A 25,052-nucleotide genomic window follows, 5' to 3' on the forward strand; every position below is an offset into this window, starting at 1 on the left:
TATAGAAGACCCAATATGTTCTGTTGTAGGTGCCACATGTCATGACCAGGAGACAGCAGTCAGGGTTATATCTTTATTGAATACAAGATGGAACTGAGTCCTTCTTCCCCAGGTGCCTTTTTATAGCTTCCCACATCCCCGCAGTCAACCAATCCGCTGGCTCTATTTTCCCGCCAGACAGGTGACACCCAACCCGGAGTCCTGCTTTTCCCACCGGACAGGTGAACCGATTGGACGCCTGACTCATGCCACCAGGTGTAGGGTGGCATACTTCCATACTACACCCCTTCCCCCCCAACGTGAACGATACTACACTACAATTTTCTAACTACTACTTTACTTTTTTCCACAACATAATCCCTCAGGTAAGCCAGGGTTTTGTGAGACCTGGCCGGGTACCTTCCCTGTTGCCTTTCTGACCATACTTCACCCCCCTGAGTTGCTTCCCTCGAGACTTCCATGATGGCTTTACCTTTTATTTTAATTGGTGCCCTTTGGAAGTATGTTAGCTGAATGGGGGTAGGATTGAGGTGAATCTGTTGGAAACTCCTCTCAATTTTTTTTAAGGTTTCCTCTGAAATTATTGAAACTGAAGCCCCGGATTCCCTGCAACCGGACATCTATTTTAATCTTCGGGCTTATCACTTGGTTGATCCCGGAGTGTCTGAATTTCACCCCCTCCCCCCGGTTAGAAGTTTGTCCCTGAGGCTGAAGGGACTCGGTGCCGCGACTCTAAGGGGTTACAGTACCTGGTACCCATGCTTCCAGATCGTGTAGGCCACGGGTCGGCAACCCGCGGCTCTGGAGCCGCATGCAGCTCTTTAAGCCGTCTCATGCGGCTCCCAGTCCTCCTCTGCCGTTCTGCAAAAAAGTCCCATTGAGAGAATGGGGTGGCGGAGGTTTGGAGAGCTGATGCCTTTCGGGGCCAAAAGAAATGCAAACAAAGGCAGCAGCTCTCCAAACGGGGCAACGGCAGTTTGGAGAGCTGCGCGCGCAGCTCTCCAAACCTCCTCCGCCCCATTTCCAAGGCTGCAGGCTTCGTCCATGTTTGAGGAAGCCAGCAGATCTCCAAACGGCCAGTGGCGGTTTGGAAAGTTGCGCGCACAGCTCTCCAAACCTCTTCCTCCCCATTTGCAGGGCTGCTGGATTCCTCAAACATGGACGAAGCCGGCAGATCTCCAAACAGGCGGAGGAGGTTTGGAGAGCTGCGCAGCTCTCCAAACCTCCGCGGCCCCATTTGGAGAGCTGCTGCCTTCGTCCACTTTTTTAAGAAACGGCGCCCCGTTTGGAGAGTTACTGCCTTCGTGTTTGAAAGAAACGCAGACGAAGGCAGCTCTCCAAACCTCTGCAGCCCCGTTTGGAGAGCTGCATTCGCATTTTGGAGACCTGCGCAGCTTTCCATACCTCCGGTGCCCCGTTTGAAGAGCTGCTACCTTCTTCTGCGTTTCTTTCAAACATGAAGGCAGCAACTCTCCAAACGGGGCGCCGGAGGATTGGAGAGCTGCTGCCTTCATCCGTATTTCTTTCAAATGCAGACAAAGGCAGCAGCTCTCCAAACGGCCACGGAGGTTTGGAGACCTATGCAGCTCTCCAAACCTCCGGCGCCCCATTTGGAGAGCTGCTGCCTTCTTCTGCGTTTCTTTCAAATGTGGAGGAAGGAAGCACCTCTCCAAATGGGGCGGTGGAGATTTGGAGAACTGCATAGCTCTCCAAACCTCCAGCGCCCCGTTTGGAGAATTGCTGCCTTTGTCTGCATTTGAAAGAAACGCGGAAGAAGGCAGCAGCTCTCCAAACGGGGTGCCGAAGGTTTGGAGAGCTGCGTAGGTCTCCAAACCTCCGTGGCCCCATTTGGAGAGCTGCTGCCTTTGTCCGCTTATGAAAGAAAAGCGGACAAAGGCAGCAACTCTCCAAACCTCTGGTGCCCTGTTTGGAGAGTTGCTGCCTTCGTGTTTGAAAGAAATGGGGGCAGAGCTGGTGATTGTTTTGCGCATGTGCATGCATGCACGCATGCACACGCACATTTTGCGGCTCCCACTTTTTTGTGTGTGTGACAGAACTGGTTCCGACTGGCTCTTTCACTGTTTCAGGTTGCCAACCCCTAGTGTAGGCTATCTCGGACTTGGCTCCTGCAGATGACCTGGATGTGGCCCATCTTGCCACAGTTTCTGCACTTAGCGTTTCGGAACCTGCATGCTGCTCTGGGGTGGTTTCCTCCGCAGCTGCTGCATTTTTGTTCCATCTCTCTGCGCCTGCTGTTTTCCTCTTGTTGTGGTGTGAATGGTGCCGGTCTCCGTTGCCTGCCTGTGTTGTCACGCCGGTCGTTCTTAACAGCTGTTCTCTCGACCTTTTGTGTAACTTCGTCTATCTCCGCCTCAAAGTCATAGTCTCTCACCCCACCGTCCACAAGGCTCTCTTGGTGAATTGATCCACTCGCGCCATTGCTATTGTGGGAGGAGTAGCGATGGCTGGCGTCCTCATAGGTTAACAGCTCGTCCAGTACTACTTGGAGGGACCCCGTGGGCTTCGCAATTATCCTGTTTTGGAGGTGTTCGTCTCTGAGCCCCAAAACCACTCTGTCCCGTATCCGCACATCTAGATTGTCGTATTTGCAGCGGTGTGCGGCTTCTCTCACTTCAGCCACAAAGTCGGTAATGGACTCACCCTGTCTCTGGTTCCTCCGTTCAAATATGCGCCTCCAGAACAGCTCTGAACGTTTGGGCGTATAGTGTTCTCTCAGTTTCTTAGTGAGCTCCGCATATGATACGCTGGCGATTGGATCAGGTTGGCACAGCCCCACAGCCACCCAGTAAACGGCTGGCCCGCTGAGGGACAATAGCGCAGCTGCTTTCTTACGGTCATCTGTGATGCCGTTGACCAGCATGTAGCCTTCCACTTGGCCCACATACTCTTCCCAATCTTCAGGGTGTCTGGTGTCAAATTCCCTCACTATGCCCAGCTGTGCCATTCCCTGAATCTTTCTGCGTTCCGCGCTGTCTTTTGCTAGGCTATCGCCGCAGACGCTCTCCGACTCACCAGGTTCTGATTACTTGCTTCGCGGAAATCCCACCTTCGTTGCCACTGTTCTGTTGTAGGTGCCACATGTCATGACCAGGAGACAGCAGTCAGGGTTATATCTATTGAATACAAGATGGAACTGAGTCCTTCTTCCCCAGGTGCCCTTTTATAGCTTTCCACATCCCCCAATCCGCTGGCTCTATTTTCCCGCCAGACAGGTGACACCCAACCCGGTGTCCTGCTTTTCCCACCGGACAGGTGAACCAATCGGACGCCTGTCTCATGCCACCAGGGTGCCACCGGTCAGAGAATGTCATCTGGTGGCCCCCAGGGGGAGGTCCTTCTCTGTGGGCGCCCCGGATTTATGCCGGTTGAGCTCCGGATGGTGCCCGACCTTCGCTCCTTCCGACGCGATCTGAAGACTTATTTGTTCGAACAAGCCGGCCTGACTTGATGGGGTTTGGATTTTATTGTTGTTTTAAATGTATTTTAACTTATTGTTATAACTTGGGCATCTCGTTTAATTCTTTCTTAACTTTTGTATTTTTGTACTTTTATATGTTGCCCTGTTCACCGCCCTGAGTCCTTCGGGAGAAAATAAATAAAACAAATAAAATAATAATAATAATAATAATAATAATAATAATAATAATAATAATAATTATTATTATTATTATTATTATTATTATTATTATTATTATTATTATTATTATTATTATTATTATTATTATTATTATTATTATTATACACAACACAATAGGGCGCTTCTAATTAACATGGCTCCCAGTTTGGGCTGCACTGATTCTTACAACAACGGGAGGGTTCCGCATCTTGGAGACACTATCCAGACCCCTCCAGATTTCTTCAGTTCTCCACCCAGGGAACAACCAGCAGCAGAAAAGGCATCTCCGCGAAGGCAGCCGGCTCCTCGGCCCAGCCCTCTCTTCTGACGACGCTTCATTTCCCAATGAGCGCCGGTGGGTGGAAGGGGCGGGCTTGCTTTGCGGCAGGGCCGGCCGCGAAAAGCCTGATGCAATCGGCTTGCCAGACGGCGTCAGAACCGCAGAGCTGAGCTAGAAACGAGCTGCCGGGTCAGCCGCTCCCAGCTTTCCGGGAGACCCTTCCCCAAAGCCACGATGTCGGAGATCATTCTGGAGAAAACGGACAGGCTGAGCCTGGGTAAGTTTTGCAAGGCGCGGCCGAAGGGGGAAGAAGAGGCCTGGCCGCCCCCTCGATGCTTTGGGCACCCGGAACCGGCCCCGGAGCAAATGCAAAGCGGGAGAACCGGGAAGCGAAAGGAAAACCTTTATAATAAATCCCAGCGTTCCCAGCCAGCCCGGGAATGCGCCCCACGGCCGCTCCTTCTCCACGCGTTTTCGCAGGGAGGAAGGAGCGGGAGGCCTCCGTGGTTGCCACCTGGGTCCGGCCTCTTGCTTCTTCCCGCTTTTGCGAGGATTCCCCCCCCCCGCTGGAAATCTCTTGGTGGGAGAAAAACGGGGCCTTGCAAAGGACGATCCGAGGAGAAATGTGGGATGGGGGCGCGTCTGCTCTGCAGCCTTTTCACTTCTGGTTCCCCAATTCGGGAAGCAGGGCAAAACAGGCCGTTCAGTTCATTAGCCCCGTGGTGTTGCTTCGTATTCCGTCTTGGGTGGAATTTCCTGATTGTGAGAAAGGAAACTGAATCTGGAACCCATTCTGGCTGAGATAGGCAGGTGCTTTGCAATAGGTTTTATTATTACCTGATTCCTTGCGTTTATGATGTGTCATTGCTTTAGGAGACAAAATGGAAGGATCTTAGAAGTTATTTAATCCAAATTTTATTTTATTTTATTTTATTTTAATTCCATTTATATCCTGCCCTTCTCCGAAGACTCAGGGTGGCTTACAAGCTTAGCAGTAGCCTTCATTCTATGTATATGCCTGCTTATTAGGGTTTTCACACACACACACACCCCAAGCAGCATTATTACAAAGTCAGCTTATTGCCCCCAACAATCTGGGTCCTCATTTTACCTACCTCGGAAGGATGGAAGGCTGAGTCAACCTTGAGCCTGGTGGGATGCGAACCTGCACTAATTGCAGGCAGCTGGTGTTACTTAAGGAGGCATTAGCCCACTGCTCCACCAAGGCTCAAATCCCCCTCTGGGTGCAGGTCCACTACAGCATTTCTGGCAAATGACTTTCCAAGAAGGACAGTTGGCTGATGCAATAGTTAGAAAGTTTCTCCTGACTGCCTTCATTACATTGTTGGCCCTTCCTCTTTTCCCCCTTTTATGTGACATTTGAAGACAACTCTCCTACCTCTCTTCAGTCATGTCTTCTGTAGACTAGATGTGATCCTGATGTTATCCATTCAGTCCTGTCCAACTCTTGGCAATTCTATGGACCAGGTCTCTAGGCCAAATACACCCAGATTCTTTGACTATTCTTTAAAGAGCTTGAACAATAGTTACTACTCAGAGTTTGAGGGCTTACTGCACTTCTTGATAATCCTTCTCAGATCTTACTTCAGTTTGTCACTATCCTTTTTGAATGATGGTGCCCTAAACTGGCCCTAAAATTCTCCAAATAGGGGTTGGCCAGGGCAGAGTAGAGTGGAAGAATTACTTCCAATAATCTGGATTCTTGGCTCCTATTAAGGCACTCCAAGACCATATTTGCTTTCTTAGCTGCCTCATTGTGACATCCAGAGCCCTTTTACGTGTACTACTTCAAGCCACATTTTCCCCATGCTAGACAACTGCCTTACATTTTTCCTATCCTGTTGCCTTCTGCTGTTGTCTTGTGGTTTTTTTTTTAATCTCAGCCTAGCCTACAGCTTTGAAATTTCATGCTATTCTTCCATCAAGTACTAATCATACCTGCTGGTGTTTGGCTGAATCAAGACAAGGTCAGCCTGGAGTTGCCATCTGAAGGGGCTTTATTAAATGTAACTTTAAAAAATATCTTTATAAGGAAGCAAAGATTCTCATGCTTCTTTCAGATCCCTTCTTCTGTCATTCTCCCCCAAAAGCAACAAAAATGGTCTTAAATTGCAGGGAATTAGATCCCAGTTTACGTTAAGAAAATAAAGAGGCACAGTGGCCTAGCAGTTAAGACCCTGGGCTTGTCAACCGGAAGGTTGGCTGTTCAAGACCAGAGTGCCACACGAAAGGGTGAGCTCCCATTCTTGGCTCCAGCTGCTGCCCACTTAGCAGAGTGAAAGCATGCAAATGCAAGGAGATAAATAGGTACCACTTCAGTGGGAAGGTAACAGCATTCCGTGCACCTTGATGTGTAGTCATGTATGCCACACGACCACGAAAGTATCTTCAGACGATATTGGCTCCCTCGGCTAAGAAATAGAGATGAGCAACCACCCCTTAGATTCACACCCAGCTGGACAGGGGAAATCTTTATCTTTTTTTTTTAAGCTAGAAAAAGCAGAATGAGCAATTTGACATTGGAATCAGGTAGTCAGAGAGGTGGTGAGTTTCTCTTTTGAGCAAGTTTTTGAACAGAGGCTGAACACTCCATGGAAATGTCTGGATTCCCCTACTTAGCAGATTATAGGACCTAATGGCCTTCGTGGAACATTCATTGTTTGAATGTGCAAAGCTTTGAATCCATTGGTGTCAGATGGACAGACTACTTAAGCCAGAGCACCCTTAAGTGCTGTTGGATCTTACAGTTACCCCATTGAAAAGGCCTGCTGATACTATCGGTGATAAAGTTTAAATTCCTTGATCTGGGGAAGTTTAATACATTACTTGTTGCTTTGGCACACCTGAAATCTGGAAGATCAGATGGGAGTCTATTAAGTGCAAATCATCATCTTCCTTCAGGGACTCGGCAACACATGCTGTCTGGGTAGGTGTATACTTTGTGTTTATCAAAGAACAATTCTGTTTGTATTTTTTGCAGGAGAGGTTTATGTATCTGATCGAGAAGGATGTGACAGCACTGGTGATGGGACACAGGAGAAACCTTTCAAAACAGCTTTGCAGGTATGTTTGAGTATTTCTGAAGCATCTAAGTCAGAGGCCGCCAACCTTTTAGGCACCAGGAACCAGTTCTGTGGGGAAAAGTTTTTCCATGGACTGGAGGGGGCGTGGTTTTGTGTGCTGCCTGCATCCCATGGATGGGGGCTTCGCTTGTTTGCGTGGCCCTGTTTCTGGCATGCCGTGGCCTGGTGGTGGTCCACGGACCAGGGGTTGGGGACCTCTGATCTAAGTAGTTTGCTAGGTACAAATGATTCATCTTTTGATAATTCAGAATTTAGGCCTTTTTTAAAAAAAAGTTACTAAAATACATTTTATCTATTAACAAGGAACATCTGTAACACTTTAGCAATTAAAAATATCCCATTCATTAATTCATTGTCCTTTTTTATTATTTCAAAGGCATTGATGTCTACTGGAAAGGAACCATTTCCTACTATCTATGTGGACTCGCAAAAAGAAAACCAGGTTGGTTAAACAAATCATTATCATCTTTTCCAGATGCACCAAAAATACTGGTGAACAGTGCAGAAATTAGGAAGCCTAGATGCATCACTAAGTTTTTGAAATTCACCAGATGTAATTGTGATCTCAGCTTAGATGATTTTAAAATTGGGGTCTTTCTTAAATAAACATGCAAAAACTATTTTAATTATTAAAACTGAGTCTTGCTAAATCATGTTGAAGTGTGGGAGGTGGCTATTGTTTTCTTGGGACAGGCTCTCTTGCACTTTTCATTTTCTGATCTCTTCCCAAAATTTCCCTCTGTTCTATTGACCATGTAACTCATTAGGTTGACTCATCCTTCCATCCTTCCGAGGTAGGTAAAATGAGGACCCAGATTGTTGGGGGCAATAAGCTGACTTTGTAATAATGCCGCTTGGGGGCCCCCGAAAGCCCTAATAAGCAGGCAAATACATAGAATGAAGGCTATTGCTAAGCACATTGATTTGTGCTTTAGATTGTAAGCCGCCCTGAGTCTTCGGAGAAGGGCGGGATATAAATGGGATTAAATAAATAAAATAAATAAATAAATTAGTATTTCATTTTTTAATGGGGTGGTTGGTACATTTGCAAATAATGGGATGTCACCAATAACCAAAGATTGGACCTTAGAACTTGCACTGTGTCTTATAGTTACTGGTATATGCAAATTAGGAATGCATTCCTGGAATGCAATCCTGATCCATTTGGCTTAGCCCCAGTTCAACAAAACCATAACCATTCCAAATTTCAGCTGAAATAAAACTTGAGATGGTCAAGGAGGGCAAGTCTGGTCCTTGTTGTTATCATTTATTTCAGTAGTTTGCCCATAGGAGCCAGGAATTTGGAAGGATGATGGTGACAATGATGGCAATTCTCTACCTCTGACACTTCTCTGCTCATCAGTGGTTACATAAGGTAGTCTTTCTCATCCTTGGCAACTTAAAAGATGAGTGGACTTCAACTCCCAGAATTCCTCAGCCAGCCGTGCTAGCTGGGGTTTCTGGGAATTGAAGTTCACACATCTTCAAGTTGCCACGGTTGAGAAACACTAACATAAGGAATGACACTTACTGTCTTGGCAGAAAATAAAATGAATGATGGCTGAATCAATGTTCATATTTTGGTTTCAACTGAAGACCAGTTTTTCTGAAGCAACAGCTAAAAGGGATTCCTTGTCAAAGTTAGAAATGGGATGGTGGCTTAGGATTTTTCTTGTCTGGATCAAAAATCAGCCATGTGACTAATTTCTCTCTTAATCTACTAGAGATGGGACACTATCTCCAAAAGCCAACTCAAGAATGTGAAAAAGCTGTGGCAGAGAGAGCAACAGAAGAGTGAAGCCAGAGAAAAGAAAGAGGTAAGTTGGCAACTAGAATGTCTATCTTCTGAAATGCTCAAGAATGAAAGTGTTCTTCTAAATGGTCTTTTAATTTGTTTTTTGAAGCAAATGAGAGACAAGAAGGAGATTTAAATTAATTTAAACCTTCTGTGGCATTGAGTGATATGGGAGTGAATCATTATAGGTTGGTCCCCAAATTCACAAATTTTCATGCTACCTTAAACCAAAGGAGTTCCTGCAAAGTATCAGCTGGGTTGAAGTATTGCCTTAAGCCAAGGATATTCAAAGTTGGCAGCTTTAAGTCTTGTGGATTTCAACTCCCAGAATTCCCCAGCCAGCGTGGTTGGCTCAGGAATTCTGGGAGTTGAAGCTCATAAGTTGCCAAGTTTGGAGACTCCTGTCTTAAGCAAGATAAGTAAACCATAATCTAATATGAACAGTGAACCCAGTCATCTGATTCTTGCATAAATCAGTATTCCAAACCAGTACTGTTTCTAATCCAAGTGGATTTGTATTCTGTATACTCCTGGAGTGCCACCACCATCCAGATTGTTAGTCCAGTTTATCTATTTATCTCAGAGCTTTGCTTTTGTCTTCAAAGCTCTTGGCAGTTACATCAGAGTTTTCTTGAGTATAACCATTCGAAAGGAAGCAATTGTCAAGAATTATCATGGTGTAATAAATTGTAACACAATCAGTGTTAGGTTTAAATTGTCACTACTTATTCATTAAACTTTTAGAAAAATATTTGGCAAGTTGCTTGTTCAGGCATAAAATGAAGCAATAATGTGATCTGTTGCTTACAGTAAGGTGCAAGCCATACATTATGTGTTGTAATAATGTGAGAACCAGCTTGCTATGGCTGAAGTTACATTTCATGCTAACCTAGCCTTCCCGCGCTTGGCACTGTCAACTCCTAGGATTCTCTAGTGATATGGCTATCAGAGAATCCTGGGAATTGAAGTCCAGATATTGAAATGGCACTCATAAGGGATGCTTTGTTTGAGTAAAGTTACATTGGCTTTGTTCTTACATCAGGATAAGCCACATATCATAGGTGATATGCCCCAAACTTTTAGGTCAATTTTTTTCTAATCAAATCCCCAAACCTAATCTATAGGCAGAAGATTTGTTGCGACGTGAAAAGAATTTGGAGGAAGCAAAGAAAATTATCATTAAGAAAGACCTCAGCCTCCCGGAGCCCAAATGTGTGAGTAACCTCCTCAGGAAAACAAAGTACATTGTGAACTTGTAACATGTTGGGGAAAATGGTACGTTTATGTATGTGGAAATTAACTTGACAGCATAGGGGTAGATAACATGGTATCTGCAGGCCCGCTCTGCCTCCATATTCCTCCCTACCCCCCCAGACTCTCATTTATACTTTAAATTTATTTGTTTGTTTTGTTTATATCTCACATTTCTAAACTGCCATCTTTCTCAAAAGGATAGCCTCTGGCATCATTCATGTTGCAGAATTTCTCTGGGGTCATGTTATGGTGGGAAAGAGTGTTTGTGAGAACTAATTTTGACTTAAATTGAAGGTTTACGGCTGGCTGTGTCCTTTGGCATATTTGGCATATCTCCCCTCTCACCCATTTTATGAGTGTATTTACAATACCCACCCCAAATTCTAGATTTATCCTGGTCTTAGTGGCCTGCAAGAAATTTTTCCAATGGGAGAGGTGAAAGAAGAGCAGTGCAGTTCTGTATTGACTTAAGAGAACCACAGTCAAGTTTTCCCCAGCATATTTTGGAATTGTAACTTCCAGAATTCCCAGCCAGGTAGTGGGAGAATTTTGCAAGAAACTGAATATAAAACAGCCTCTGATCTTCTGGTACTCTCCAGATGTCTAGGGTAGTTGAGGTGTTGAGATTGCCTCTGATTTGGGAAGATACTATACTAGAGTATTTTTCTAGCTCTATAGCTCTTTGTACCCAGCTATATTGAAAGTATCCTCAAGTGGAAAGTAATAACCTTTCAGATCAGAGTGCCCACCCCTGGGAGGACATTTAAAAAGTCAAAACTGCAGTTGAAACGCCATCCTTTTTAAATGCAGCCGCCATCTTGTCTCATTTTTTGGTTTTCCCTTTGTGGATGCCCCTGTTTGCAGATTCTGAGCTGACATGCTGGCAGTTAGTGCAAATTGAAATCTACCCTGTGTTTATGCCCCAGAAATAACAGGATCCAGCCTAGGTGGCATGTCTGGATGATCAGAAGGGATCTTGTGCACATTTACTCAGAAAATTAATAATTGAGGGACTCTTGTCAAATTCCCGTTGGACAGTCTTTGCTGCATCATTTTGGCTGTGTGCCTTCATAGAAGCTCCCAAACTGATCTTGTGGAAATTTAGAAAGTCCATTTACAAGCTGAGCCATTTTTTTGCCCAGACCTGGAGCAAAGGCATAAAGTATATGTGTGCATATGTACATAGGGGGTGGCAACAGTCTTTTTTTGATGAAGGCCAGTGATAAGAGTGGTAAATCGATAAAGAGATAGAGTGAAAGTTTGGTAGTATCCTGGCAGACTGATATTTTTTTCCTGTAACCGTTTGAGAGGGATATATGCACGTCTGTCAGAAGAGGTTCCAATTGTACTTTAGAAATTCCCCACAGGGAAGCCCATATCCCCATTATAAAGAAGATATCTGAGGATAATATACACATCCCCCTAACTATAGTACACCTCTCTGAACTATGTTGTCACATTGATTTTTCCTAATGATTTTAAGGGGGGGGGGGGGCTAACCCTAACCCAAACCCAAAGTGGATTTCCATAGCAATGGGATTTTTGCATGCGTGTTACTAATGACTAATATGGCTGTTATTGTTCCTGCCTGTATAGTTAGTTTCTGTAATTAATGAGAGAGGTCAGCTGATTCCTGTTTAGGGCAAGTAGCAGTTGGAGCTTCAGCATCCTAAGAGGTTGAATAACCTCTGGCTAGGACAGGGGTAGGCAACCTTGGCTCTTTTATGACTCCATGCTGGCTCAGGAATTCTGGGAGTTGAAGTCCAGGAGTCATAAAAGAGCCAAGGTTGCCTACCCCTGGGCTAGGAGAACATCAGTAGCACCAGTTTTTGAATGCATGTTTAGAAGATTCTGATGGCTTCTGGATTCTGAATTGGCAGCCTCTTTATATATTAAATTACCTGTCTTTTTACAGGTGAAGATTTGTGCCCTGGAAGCCTACAGAGGGGAGAGAGTAAAGGTGTTTGGTTGGGTCCATCGATTGCGTCGGCAGGGTGAGTCCCATCAAGCCCAGGGGAAAGGTTCTTCCAGAAGCTCTGAATGTTTTTTGATGCTTGCAAGTGTCACTTCCCAACTGGGAAAGTGACGTTTGCCCCTATCGGCTGTCCTGTGGGCTTGCAGGCATGATGGAATATAAATTGGAGATGAGTTGATGAGGGTAAATTGTCTACTTAGCCATATGGCAAGAAATACAACTTTCTCAAAGAAACTAATCCGTTCAATCATAAGCATCTATATGTAGTCCTCACTGATCGTTTGTTCAGCAACTATTTGAAGTTACGATGCCACTGAAACAGGAGACTTATGACTAGTCTTTGGAGTTCCATCCATTGCAATGTCCCCACAATCATATAATTGTGATCAGGGCAAGTGGCCATCGGTACGCATTTATGACGGATGCAGCATCCTGTAGTCACATGATCATAATTTGTGACCTTCATAGCTGACTTCCAACAAGCAAAGCCAATAGGGAAGCTGGTAGGAAGTTGCAGTCACATGAGATCAGGCTTACTGACTGAGTAATTTGCTTCACAGCCACAGCCAGAATGGACATAAGTTGGGGTGGTTGTGAGATGTTGCAATTGATGATCACATTGCTTAGCAATGGAGTTGCGGGGCGCAGTTGCTATCCTTGCAAAGAGATGTTTCTCCCCCCCCATTTGCTAAACGAGGCTTGCAAACACAGACTTGCAGTATACAGACAATCTCGCCCCCCCGCCCGAGGTTTAGCAAGTTTGGCAGACAAGAGTTCCAAATCAAAATGGCATGTAGAAGAGTAGGCAGGTGGAGTCCGAAGATTAGAGTTTGTAGATAGATCATTAGCCATTTCGGTTTCAAAGTCAGAGGTGTGAGTTTCACAAGTCAAGAGACATGGAGTGGGAGAATAAGTGGTTGTTAGCAAGCAAAACCGTTGTTGCTCTGTTTTAATAGAGGCAGCCCTGGGTGTAGGTAATTTACTGGGGCAGGACTCCTTCTGCATCAGTAGTCTTGGGAGAGTGTGTCTGCTCTACTCTCTTTGTAGCCTGCCAAGCGCTTTGTTAGGATGGGGTGGTAAATGCAGGCCCTCATCTTCAGAGAGCAATGGCAGCTGGGTTTGCTGATTCCTGGCCTGGCCTGCCTGCTTAGATGGCAGTCCGTCTGATGGTGCTGGAGGTGGTTGATCATTGTCTATCAGCCCTTCTGGAGCTGGCTCTGTCTGCTTGTAATGAGTCTTCTCTTCTGGCTCCAAATCAGAGCCCACCATGACAATTGCAGTCAATAAGTGAGGACTGCTGTATAACGGTGTTTCTCAATCTCAGCAACTTTTATGACGTATGGACTTCAACTTGCAGAATTCCTCAGCCAGCATGGATATTGGGGTGTGTGTGTGTATGTTTGAAGACCACACATCTTAAAACCTGCCAAGGTTGAGAAATAGTGATCTAGAAGATCAAGGGGTGACTGTTAAGCTGGGAAAAGGTACTGAGAGGTGATCAGAGTTCTGTGAAAACAGTAGGAAGTACATTCCTAGAAAGTCTAGCCACGGAATAACAGATATACCTTGCTCCTAAATTTAATTACATGTATACTTGTAATTTGTATATATTTATAAAGAGGCTCTCCTTGTCAAGACTAACTTTGCCTCCAGTGTTGCCAATAAACCAATTTGAGCTTCAGTGTAATATGTTTTGGCCTCTAACCCCTAACATGCCTCACCAAACGTCCGTCAAAAATTTCAACGTGTCTGCCACTCGTTAAAAGTTTTTCACCCCCTAGGCTAGTTCTTAGGATGCCAACAGATTTTCTTTTGGCTTCTACCTCTGAAGGCTCTTAGTAGAACGAGTTTTGGAATGATTGGGTGGGAAGGGAAACAGTTTTTCACTAAAATAGAAATGAAATGATTATACAGTTTATATTCTTTCTCTTGTTATGCAGGGAAAAACTTGATGTTTATTGTCTTAAGAGATGGCACAGGCTTCCTTCAGTGTGTCTTGTCGGATGAACTAGTAAGTTTCCTTTTAAGCCCCTTCTGAAGCCCATCAAAATTTCATGCCCTTGTTAATTTTATTCCAGCAGTCCTAAAATCAATTGAAAGTCAACACGTGGTGAAAGAAAGGAGGAAAAGTTTTCTGAACGCACAGCATGATAAGGAATTTGTTGTGCAGAGGTCTCCTTGTGCTACCAAAGAGTTGCACAGACAAGGAAGGGTACTGAGAGCAGTAAGAGTCACACAGTAACCACAAGAGTACACTGAGTTGTAAAAGCAAAAAGTACTTTACTTTTGAGGTGGTGTAAAACAAAAAATGCACAGTCAAAAATAAACAGTCCAGGTCATACACAATAGCAACGGTCCATAGAGTAATCCAAAATACAAAGTCTTCTTACCAGTCCAAAGGTCAATACACAGTTCAGGTTTATCATAGAGCAAAAAGAGTAATAGTAGAGAGCAGTGAATTCAGAGAGAGAAAGAAGCTACGTTACTAGCTCCCTCTTATGGCCATGAGAACACTTACACACCCATTGGCCAATTAACATCTTAAAGACATAACATCATGGTTAATATATTTTCAAACCAACATTGCAGGCTAACACCATATGCCTAACATGCTGTGCTAAAATTGCTGTGAAAAACCTCCATTGTTCTAGGGAGGATATCACTAAACAGCATGGTTAAAGTGATAACATCTTTTTGGCCTTTGTGAGATAAGGATTGTGGGGCATAGCCAGGGGGTTAGATCTAAGATGTTAGATCTAAGATGCTGTCTTTTATTAGTGAAGCCTGACCCATCCTTCCAACTTTTTATCTTCTCACAGCTTTTATTTTCTCCCAGAAGGTAGATTCCACAATGTTCCAATTTTCTGCTAATGCTTTTAGCTTTATTCAGGGGTTTTTTTTCTTACATCAAATTACTTTTTATTCCAGTTTTCTGGGCAACATTTCATCCCTTCCTCAAGAGCTTTGGGTATAGACCAAGCACCTTTCCAGATTTGTCCCAAAATTGTAGTTTTCAATATGAAAGAACAGAAAAGATCCTAAACACACGAGGAACAATCACGTGATATTACATTTAACATGATTGCTCCTTATATGATTAGAATCTTTTCTTCTAATTTTTATCTTGATTTCAGCTTCTTTGGTCTTCAACCTAAAAAATATTACATCCATTCTGTATACATTTGCATTCCTATATGAAATTCTGTTTACTATTTTCCCTCCTTCCTAACTGGTGACCAGAGTGGCTGACAAATATTGTTACATGTGGTGTGACTGAATCCATTAAAATGAATAAGAAAAACAGGTTTCCTCCTGATTATTATTACTTTTAAGAACCAGTTTGGTGTAGTGGTTAAGGCATCAGGTTAGAAGTCAAGAAATTGTCACCTCGGGCCAGTCGTTTTCTCTCAGCCTTAGGAAGGAACAATGGCAAACAACTTCCGAAAATGTTGCCAAGAAAACTAAAAGGGCTTGTCTAAGCAATTGCCAGGAGTTAAGACTGACTTGAAGGCACAAAGCAATTATTTTTTAAACCTCAGGTGACACAAACTTAAAACATTCCTTTATTTCTCCCTGTAGTGTCAATGTTACAATGGTGTGGTCCTTTCAACGGAGAGCACTGTTGCTATATATGGCACCCTCACCCTGGTTCCTGAAGGCAAGCAGGTAAGCGCATTTCATTTTTTTTAAGAACCTTATGTTTGCATAATAATAATAATAATAATAATAATAATAATAATAATAATAATAATAATAATAATAATAATAATAATAATAATAAGTTGGAAGGGACCTTGGAGGTCATCTAGTCCAACCCCCTGCTCACGCAGGAAACCCTATACCATTTCAGACAAATGGCTGGCCAGTCTCTTCTTAAAAACTTCCAGTGTTGGAACATTCACCACCTCTGGAGGCAGGTTGTTCCACTGGTTAGTTGTTCCAACTGTCAGGAAGTTTCTCCTTAGTTCTAGGTTGCTTCTCTCCTTGACTAGTTTCCATCCATTGCTTCTTGTCCTGCCTTCAGGTGCTTTGGAGAATAGCTTGACTCCCTCTTCTTTGTGGCAGCCCCTGAGATATTGGAACACTGCTATCATGTCAGCCCTCACGTTGCCCGCTAAAGAGGCAGGGTGTTTGTTTCTTCTTCTATATTCAATCACTGAACAATAGGAATGTGCAAACCAGCGTGTCAAGGTCAGAAAACGAGGACTTTAGACTTTCTGGCATGCTGTCCTTTTGAGTGGAAGTTCTTAATGCCCAGGAAATATTCACCTTTTGGAGTTTTGCCCACATATAACTTAAATGCAGTGGAATTTTCTCTTGCTGACAGAATGACTTTATTTAGTAATGCGGAGATCAAACTTTTGCCAATATTCCAGCAATATATCAAGTTATCTTGGTTTCAGAGAACAGCCAGATTTACAAATGGTGCTGAGCCCTGGCTTGCATAATATTGGTTTTTGAATAAGCCACAATTTGCCAGGTTTGTCCAGTGCAGCAAGCTGCGAACCATGTTTTATCAAGTAATATCGCGAGGTCCAGGCAACATGCTAAGTCCAAATAAACCAAGCCATGTTACAGTTTAGTATGAAATGTGAACTTAAACCCTGATCTAGTGGGAAGGGCTTTTTTTGGCTTTCAGTAAAAGTCATTTGGCTCTTATTTTCTTGTCAAGGAGTTTATTCAGTTTTCATTGGGCTGGTTTGATTTTCTGCTTAGAGGTTTTCCCTTTAAAGTTACATTGATTGTGTCAAGTTTCCGACCTATGGGCTTTTCAAGTGACTCTGAGTCATTGTTTACCTTAAAAGTCCTTTATTAGCCTAATACACCGGCAAATGCTTGCTCGAAAGAAGCTGGAATCTGAAATCTCCGCCCCTTGCACAATATATTAAAACACAATTCTCCACCTTTCTAATTTTGTCATTAATCATATTCTCCAATTAATTTAAAGAATCAGTTTCCCTTCCGTTAGATAGATTAGAGAGAAAGAATTACTTGGCATGGAGGCATCCATGCCTGCATGTGAGAGAGAACCAAAGAACAGAAGTAGACTAGAAGAGAGCAGAACTAGAACTAGAAGCAGAACAAAGAGCAGCCCCTTGAGCAGAGGTATTTATGGGGGGTCTCAGCCCCTCCCTAACCATAAAACTCTCGCCAATGGGACTGCAGGGGCCTGGGACCCCTGACTCATCAGTGGAAGCAAAGAAGCCTCTTTGCTCCCATCTGATGACCTTTTTGGGGAACTGCCATGGCTGGCACAAAACATCTAACAATTCCCCTTCTTGCCAGCCAATGACAGGGACCAGTGAATGTGTGTGAGGGGGCCAGCAGGTGTCATAGACATGTATAAAAACGTTCAGAAGACCAAACACAAACGCTTACACAGAAGGTTGTGCCGGTCAATGGGAACAGGTTTGGTGAACAGATCAGCTATCTGGTCAGTTGTGTTACAATGCTCAACATGTATAAAACCCTCTTTGGCAAGCTGCCTGACATTTTTATAGCGTATGTCTATGTGGCGGGACCTAGAGCCCACCGCATATGCCCCCGAGATTGCAATTGCGGCTGTGTTATCCTCTTGAATTTGGATGGGCAGAGGAGGAGATGCCCAGATGCTCGTTATCAGATCATTGAACCAAATCAAATCATTGGCCGTGTCTGACAGGCTGGCATATTCAGCCTCAGCCGCCTTGGATCTTCTTTAGGAAGAAAAATGGCCTTGAAAAGTGCAATCCTACTCATTCCCCCCTCATAACCTTAAGCTGAAACAATACATGTCTTAAAGCAATATACAAGTTTTAACATATGAAACGGCTACTTCTTCATCTCTTGTCAAGCAATAACATTCGATATTAGCAGCGTTGACAGATTGTACATGTAAAAACTTCAACGGTCTGTGAAATCCTCCGATCCAACCTTTTGGGCACTGGGGACCGATTACATGGAGAGAGATTTTTCCATGGACCGGAAGGGGCATTGTTTTGTGTGCTGCCTGCATCCCGCATATGGGGCTTTGCTTGTTTATGCAACCTCGTTGCTGGCATACCGCGGCCCAATACCGGTCCACGGACTGGGGGTTGGGGACCCCTGCTCTGATCATTCCAGAATGGAGAAGTCAGTGACTGTCTCCTTTGTTTCAATGAGATGATTGCTAATACGTCTTTCTAACAGCAGTGAGTTTCAGATAGTGCTAAGCGAGTGTTATTGTTGTCGTGTCTTCTGTCTTTAAAAATATGAAACTCCCATAGGCTCCAGGAGGTCACGAGCTCAATTGTGACTACTGGGAACTCATTGGTCTGGCTCCAGCTGGAGGAGCTGATAACCTGGTCAATGAAGAATCAGATGTAGATGTGCAGCTCAACAACCGGCACATGATGATCCGGGGGGAAACCCTGAGCAGAATCTTGAAAGTGCGCTCCACCATCATCCAGTGCTTCCGAGACCACTTCTTTGACCGCGGATATTATGAAGTAAGTATGCCTCTTGCTTTGTTTCTCTTAAGCCAAAAATCCTTGGTTTCTTGTATTATTCCCTGTAGTAAAAGAAGCTTGCAAGCCGATGAGAGCATCATGCCAAAATACTCTAGAGCAGGGGTGGGGGAGCCATGGCCCCTTTATGACTTGTGGGCTTCAACTCCCAGAATTCCTGAGTCGAGGAAGAAGTGCAAATCTTCCCTGTTCAGAATCAAGGAAACATCCATCCTAACCTCCAGTTTTGCAGAAGAATAAACATTAGATCTATAGAGATTGTCCTAGACGTACAACCGTAATGGGCCCTGCCTCGACTGATATAGTTTTATGACCTTTTTTTTTTGGTAGCGGTCGTTAAGTCAACATTGCGGTCATAAAGCAAACCCATTGCTTGCTATGGGCCATGTTTGAAACCATTCGGCAAAAACATTGGAAGTTGCAATTATATGACCACGGGATGCTGCAAATGGTTGTATATGCAGACTTGTTGCTGAGTGCTTGAAATGTGGTCATGTGTGACTGCTGGGAGGGATCTGTTGGAAGTTCGGAAACGGGTTGTAAGAATCTTTTGGGGAGTCCGTCATAGTCAAATGGTCACTAAGGGGCTGGTCATAAGTCAAGGATGACCTGTAAGCCATAAATAGCATCCAAAGTATAGTTATTTATAATGAATATACACATCATTCATATACAAATCATGACATTCAAAATAAGTGGTGTTTTTGGTGGCCTTTGCTCATCGATCAGAGGTAATTGCTGGTTTCATCAGCCTCATTGTAGCCCTTAATTCTCCTTAGCATGGAAAGAAATGGAATGTACAAATACAGATTTTGCTTCTCTGAAACGACAAAATATATTATCCAATTTGGGAGACTCTGTTTGTTTTTAATTGATCCAGTGCTGCAAAGATTCTCTATCCTGTCCTTCAGTTGTAATGCTTTTTAATTTTAAATCATGCTCCAGCTAAATTAAATATGACCTGAACCTTATTTTGTTTAATCCCTATAAATCATCAGGAGAATGTTGGCTGCAGACGTAATTTTACACTATAGTTTTTCCTCTCAATCCTCTTTACAAAACTTTATGCCACAATATTTTTGTTAATTTTTCTGGCCACCGAGAACTTTTTTCTCTTCTCTCCTGCCCCCACCCTTTAAGAAGGTTTCTAGCTACAGATAGTCCTCAACTTTCGACCACAAGGCAGCCCAATTTTTCTGTTACTAAGTGAGACAGTTGTTAAGTGAGTTTTGCCCCATTTTATGATCTTTTTTGCCACAGTTAAGTGAATCACTGCAGTTGTTAAGTGAGTCACACAGTTGTTATATGAATCTGGCTTCCCCACTGACTTTGCTTGACAGAAGATCACTAACGGGGGATCAAGTAACCCCGGGACACCGCAATCATTATAAATGTGACTCAATTGCCAAGCATCTGAACATTGAACACGTGAGCCAGGGGATGCTGCAAGGTCACAAATGTGAAAAATAGTCCTAAGCCCCTTTTTCCCAATGCCATTGCAACTTCAAATGGTCACTAAACGAATGGTTGTAAGTCAAGGACTACCTGTATTTGGGGTTTTTTTTGTTGGTAAAATACCCGACAGGTGCAGCTTTTCTATCTTGAACTCTATGCAAAATGGAATTCCTGAGAATAAATTCAGTGTTCTGGACAAAATGTCTTCTTTTATCTTTAGATCACCCCACCAACCTTGGTTCAAACGCAGGTAGAAGGAGGATCGACCCTCTTCAAAATGGATTATTTTGGCGAGGAAGCTTATCTGACACAGTCCTCGCAGCTATATTTGGAGACTTGCATCCCAGCCTTGGGAGACACTTTCTGCATTGCCCAGTCCTACCGAGCAGAACAGTCGAGGACACGTAGGCACCTCTCCGAGTAAGTGCCTGTTTCACTTGTTCTCAGACTTAGCAACTTTTAAGGTGTGTGGAGAGTAAACTCATAAGACTGTTTTGGAGTAGACTGTTTTCCATTGGGATTAATGGGACAAGGAGAGAAGCAACCTAAAAGTAAGGAGAAATTTCTGAATGGTGAAAACAATCAACCAGTGGAATGACTTGCCTTCAGAAGTTGTGGGTGCTCCCATAACCGGAGGCTTTTAAGGTCTTCTAGTCCAACCCCAGAAGGGACGCGGTGGCTCAGTGGGTTAGGACGCTGAGCTTGTCGATCAGAAGGTCGACAGTTTGGCGGGTCGAATCCCGAGTGCCGCCTAGCAGAGTGAGCGCTGTTACCCGTCCCAGCTTCTGCCAACCTAGCAGTTCGAAAGCACATAAAAAATGCAAGTAGAAAAATAGGGACCACTACGGTGGGAAGGTAACAGCGTTCCGTGCGCCTTTGGCATCTAGTCATGCCGGCCACATGACCACGGAGACGTCCTCGGACAAGCGCTGGCTCTTCGGCTTTGAAACGGAGATGAGCACCGGCCCCTAGAGTCGGAAACGACTAGCATGCATGTGCGGGGGGAACCTTTACCTTTCTTTACCTTTTAGTCCAACCCCCTGCTCCAGCAGGAGACCCTATACAATTTCAGACAAATGGCTGTCCACTGGAGGCTTTTAAGCCATTTGTCTGAAATTGTATAGGGTCTCCTGCTTGAGCAGGGGGTTGGACTAGAAGACCTCCAAGGTCCTTTCCAACTCTGTTATTTTGTGTTAATCCTGAGATCTGTGTGTCGGGTGGTAGGGCTGAAACCCAAAGTCAGGAGAAGCTACTTATTTGGTTTTTCTTCCCAACATCCTTTTCTCTCTCTCTCTCTTGTTTACTTTTCGTGTGGCATCTTTCCTTCCCTTTCTCTATGGAAAGCACTAAAGCAAGTGTCCACTTGCTAAAAATCTGGATTAGTTGCTTAGAGGAAGCATTGGGAATAATGCAGGGGATGCCAATAAAACAACAAGAGTTGGAGATTAAATTAACAATCACAAGATCATATCCAAAGAGGAATTGTGAAAATCAGAGAGTTTTAATTAGATCAAGCAGAATGGGCATGCTGCAGATCCCATCATCCAGAATAACGGCTGGCCGGGACCAGAAGACATGCATTTTCCACAGTGGCCCCCTCCATTCGGAGATCAGAACGGTCCCAACCCAGTGTAAGCCTTTCATAAGGCTCTAAAAACCTTTCTGTGTCCCGAGCACTGAGGCGCTGAAAGTGTCAGGAGCCCCATTTCCTGGCCACGTTGCTAACAGTCAATTGTCTTCTTGCTCTTATCTATGTCTATTTAATGTGGATTTTTTTTTATTATTTTTTTAATTCCATTTATATCCCGCCCTTCTCCGAAGACTCAGGGCGGCTTACAAGCTTAGCAGTAGCCTTCATTCTATGTATATGCCTGCTTATTAGGGCTTTCACACACACCCCAAGCGGCATTATTACAAAGTCAGCTTAATTGCCCCCAACAATCTGGGTCCTCATTTTACCTACCTCGGAAGGATGGAAGGCTGAGTCAACCTTGAGCCTGGTGGGACTCGAACCTGCACTAATTGCAGGCAGCTGGTGTTACTTAAGGAGGCATTAGCCCACTGCTCCACCAAGGCTCTTTTAAAGGATTTTTATTGTTTTCACTATTTTAAAATGTTTTCAGTATTTTTAACTGTGTTATATTTTTGGAATTGTAAGCTGCCCAGAGTCGTTGAATGAGATGAGTGGCGTTTGGATGGATGGATGGAGGACAGATATACTATAGTAGATAGAGGGGTATGGAGATAGGTAGAGCTTAGCTAGCTAGATGGATGTATGGATGGGTAGATGGATAGACAGAGAGAGACAAGGAGATAGATAGACAGATATCGATAGATACAGATAGATATCCTTCTCCCTCCCATCCTTTCATTCTGCCACTCTCCCCAAAATGGTGAACTGATGTGTGCAGAGACATAATCCAGTCCCAGTCTGAGTGGAATAGTGGTTTCTCCAGGTACATTTGCAAAGGTGCATTCAGTGGTCCTGGTCATACCAGAAGGGGATGAGGAATTTCATGGTGGTTCCCAGCTTTTTCTCACGAAGACACTGATTTCGTCTTCCAGATACACTCACATTGAAGCTGAGTGTCCTTTCATGAGCTATGAAGACCTGCTGAACCGTTTGGAGGATCTCGTCTGTGATGTGGTGGATAGGGTCCTCAAATCCCCAGTCTCTGATTTAGTGTATGCCCTTAATCCGGTAAGCGGCTGAGACAAAAATAAAACTTTTCTTGTTGCAGAAAATACCGTATTTTCCGGTGTATACGTCGACCCCCTACATTTCCTGTTAAATTTTAGGGTTTGGGCTATACTCGCCATATAAGACTACCCCTCTTCCAACACACACCAAATAAAAATTAAAAAACATCAGATTTGATTTTAATATGGTAATTTTAATTCAAATGCTTATGACATGCAGGTACTTAGTAGGAAAACTGTCACTTATAAACATAAGGCTGTTTGTCATCAAATATGTAAACATAAAACAGTGCAAGTGGATTAAACTTTTCCTAATTCACTCTAAAGCTTTCCCTGCGCAGACCAAATGGGAGATCCGCTCCAGGTTTTCCAGCCCGCCCGCCCAGTTCCTGAGTCAAATGTGTCCATAGAGCTAAGCAGCTGCTCTGGCTGCTGCATTCCCCACCTGCCTTTCAAGTTGGGATAGACTGCAGCTGCTCTTCAACTTTTGAAGGAAAGACGCCCAGACCCCAGCCTGTAAAAAATCACAGACTGCAGCTTCTTCTCCAATTTGTCCTGCTTTCCCTACGCAGACCAAATGGGAGATCCGCTCCAGGTTTTCCAGCCAGCCCTGTCCCTAAAGTTTCAGCACCCGGCGTATAAGACGACCCCTGACTTTTGAGAAGATTTTCATGGGTTAAAAAGTCGTCTTATACGCCAGAAAATACGGTAATCCAGAATATGGCACAAGGGTGGCCATAGAAATGAAGAGGGAGGGAAGCATAAATATATGAAATGTTTTTAAAGGCTCATTTCTGCAAGTAGTCCTTGAGTTAGGACCATAATTGAGCCCTGCAATTACAACCATAAGTTGTGAAGGTTGTAAAACGGGTCAACACATGACTGGACCCGATTTTATCTTTTTTACAAAGGTCGATAAATGTTTGTTATGGTGTGGGTTTTTTTATATCAGACACCAGAAGTAAATGCTGGTTTCTGGGGGGGAAAAACATAATTGGCAGTCATGTAAACACAAGGCACTGCAAACAGCCATAAATGTTGGCCAGTTTTCAAACAACCCAGTCATGTAATCGGGGGGGGGGGAGGGCGGGGGAAGGAGACTGGAACCAGGTCATTAAGTAGCTTTTGGAGGATCCATCCTAGCTTCAAATGGTCACTAAGTGACCCATCGTAAGTTGAGGACTATCTGTATGTTTTGATTCACTAGTGGTCAAAATGTCTGGCATTTTCAAGATAGATGTGACCCAAAGAGGATGATAAAATTAAGCCACCCAACTGATGTAGTTTTTAAAGCCTTGCCATCTTTACCAGTGCATCTTTCACCTGTAATTGCAGAACTTTGAGCCTCCCAAGCGCCCCTTCAAACGGATGAACTACACGGAAGCCCTGATATGGCTCAAGGATCACGAGGTGAAAAAGGAAGATGACACCTACTACGAGTTTGGAGATGTAAGCTTCTGACAAGCATCCGTGTCTTCTCTTGTATATTTTTTTTTAAAAAAGCAGTCAAGCATTTGGCCCAACTGGGCAGCAGCATTTTTTGGATGGTTTGGATTAGCTTAGATTGGAGAGCACCAGTGTAGACCGGGAAGTAAAAAAAAAATCCCACTTGAAATCAGTCAAAAATTTCCACTTCCTTAAAATTGTCAAGTTATTGGACGTCAAGCTGACCAGCAAATTGTGGCTGTTGCCCTAATTTCAAAAAACCCAGCAATCAAGTTAATCAGTTTGTGTACACTCCTTTTCCTTAAATGTTATTCTCCAACTGTTTTTTTAGCTGTCTTCCTTTTGACTTCTTGCTGTTTTATTTACTTGCCTCTTTGACCTGTTTCTCAGACTAGGTTCTGTTAATGAAGGTGGCTTGCCATTACCTTCTGCCTGAACTTTTTCTGACTTCCAATCTAGTTTGCAGCCTTTTTCCTGGTGGTGAAAAAAGCTGGAACCCCCCCCCCACACACACACACACCAAATGTCAGAGCTGTTTGGTATATTGGGTAAGGTGTTGGCCTAGGCCGGGGGTAGGCAACCTCGGCTCTTTTATGACTTATGGACTTCAACTCCCAGAATTCCTGAGCCAGCTGGCTCAGGAATTCTGGGAGTTGAAGTCCATGAGTCATAAAAGAGCCGAGGTTGCCTACCCCTGGCCTACAAAGCAGGAGACTGAGTTCTAGTCACGCCTTAGGCATGAAAACTGGCTGGGTGACTTTGGGCCAATCACCAGGTGACTGTGAGTTCTAGTCCCACCTTAGGCATGAAAGACCAACTGGGTGATTTGGGGTCTCTTTCGGCTCAGCTCACCTCCCAGGGTTATTGTTGTGAAGAAAATAGGAGAATTGTATATATAAGGGTAAAGGTAAAGGTTCCCCC

The 25,052-nt window shown here is 44.1% G+C and overlaps 1 protein-coding gene across 1 annotated transcript in view; it reads left to right on the forward strand.

Moving 5' to 3' along the window:
• The first annotated feature begins 4,003 nt into the window (after positions 1 to 4,003).
• Positions 4,004 to 25,052, forward strand: part of NARS1 (asparaginyl-tRNA synthetase 1) — a 30,464-nt gene continuing 9,415 nt past the window's right edge. The window contains exons 1-12 of the mRNA XM_083354802.1: positions 4,004 to 4,194; positions 6,919 to 7,001; positions 7,398 to 7,463; positions 8,746 to 8,838; positions 9,941 to 10,030; positions 11,986 to 12,064; positions 13,986 to 14,056; positions 15,625 to 15,711; positions 18,291 to 18,512; positions 20,206 to 20,405; positions 22,551 to 22,686; positions 24,021 to 24,134. Of these exons, the coding sequence (XP_083210928.1) occupies positions 4,152 to 4,194; positions 6,919 to 7,001; positions 7,398 to 7,463; positions 8,746 to 8,838; positions 9,941 to 10,030; positions 11,986 to 12,064; positions 13,986 to 14,056; positions 15,625 to 15,711; positions 18,291 to 18,512; positions 20,206 to 20,405; positions 22,551 to 22,686; positions 24,021 to 24,134 (1,284 nt within the window). The 5' untranslated portion in view covers positions 4,004 to 4,151. The remainder of the gene's footprint in view (positions 4,195 to 6,918; positions 7,002 to 7,397; positions 7,464 to 8,745; positions 8,839 to 9,940; positions 10,031 to 11,985; positions 12,065 to 13,985; positions 14,057 to 15,624; positions 15,712 to 18,290; positions 18,513 to 20,205; positions 20,406 to 22,550; positions 22,687 to 24,020; positions 24,135 to 25,052) is intronic.

This window comes from Vipera ursinii (genome assembly GCF_947247035.1).
Source record: "Vipera ursinii genome assembly, chromosome: 2".
In the NCBI taxonomy this organism is placed as follows: domain Eukaryota; kingdom Metazoa; phylum Chordata; class Lepidosauria; order Squamata; family Viperidae; genus Vipera; species Vipera ursinii.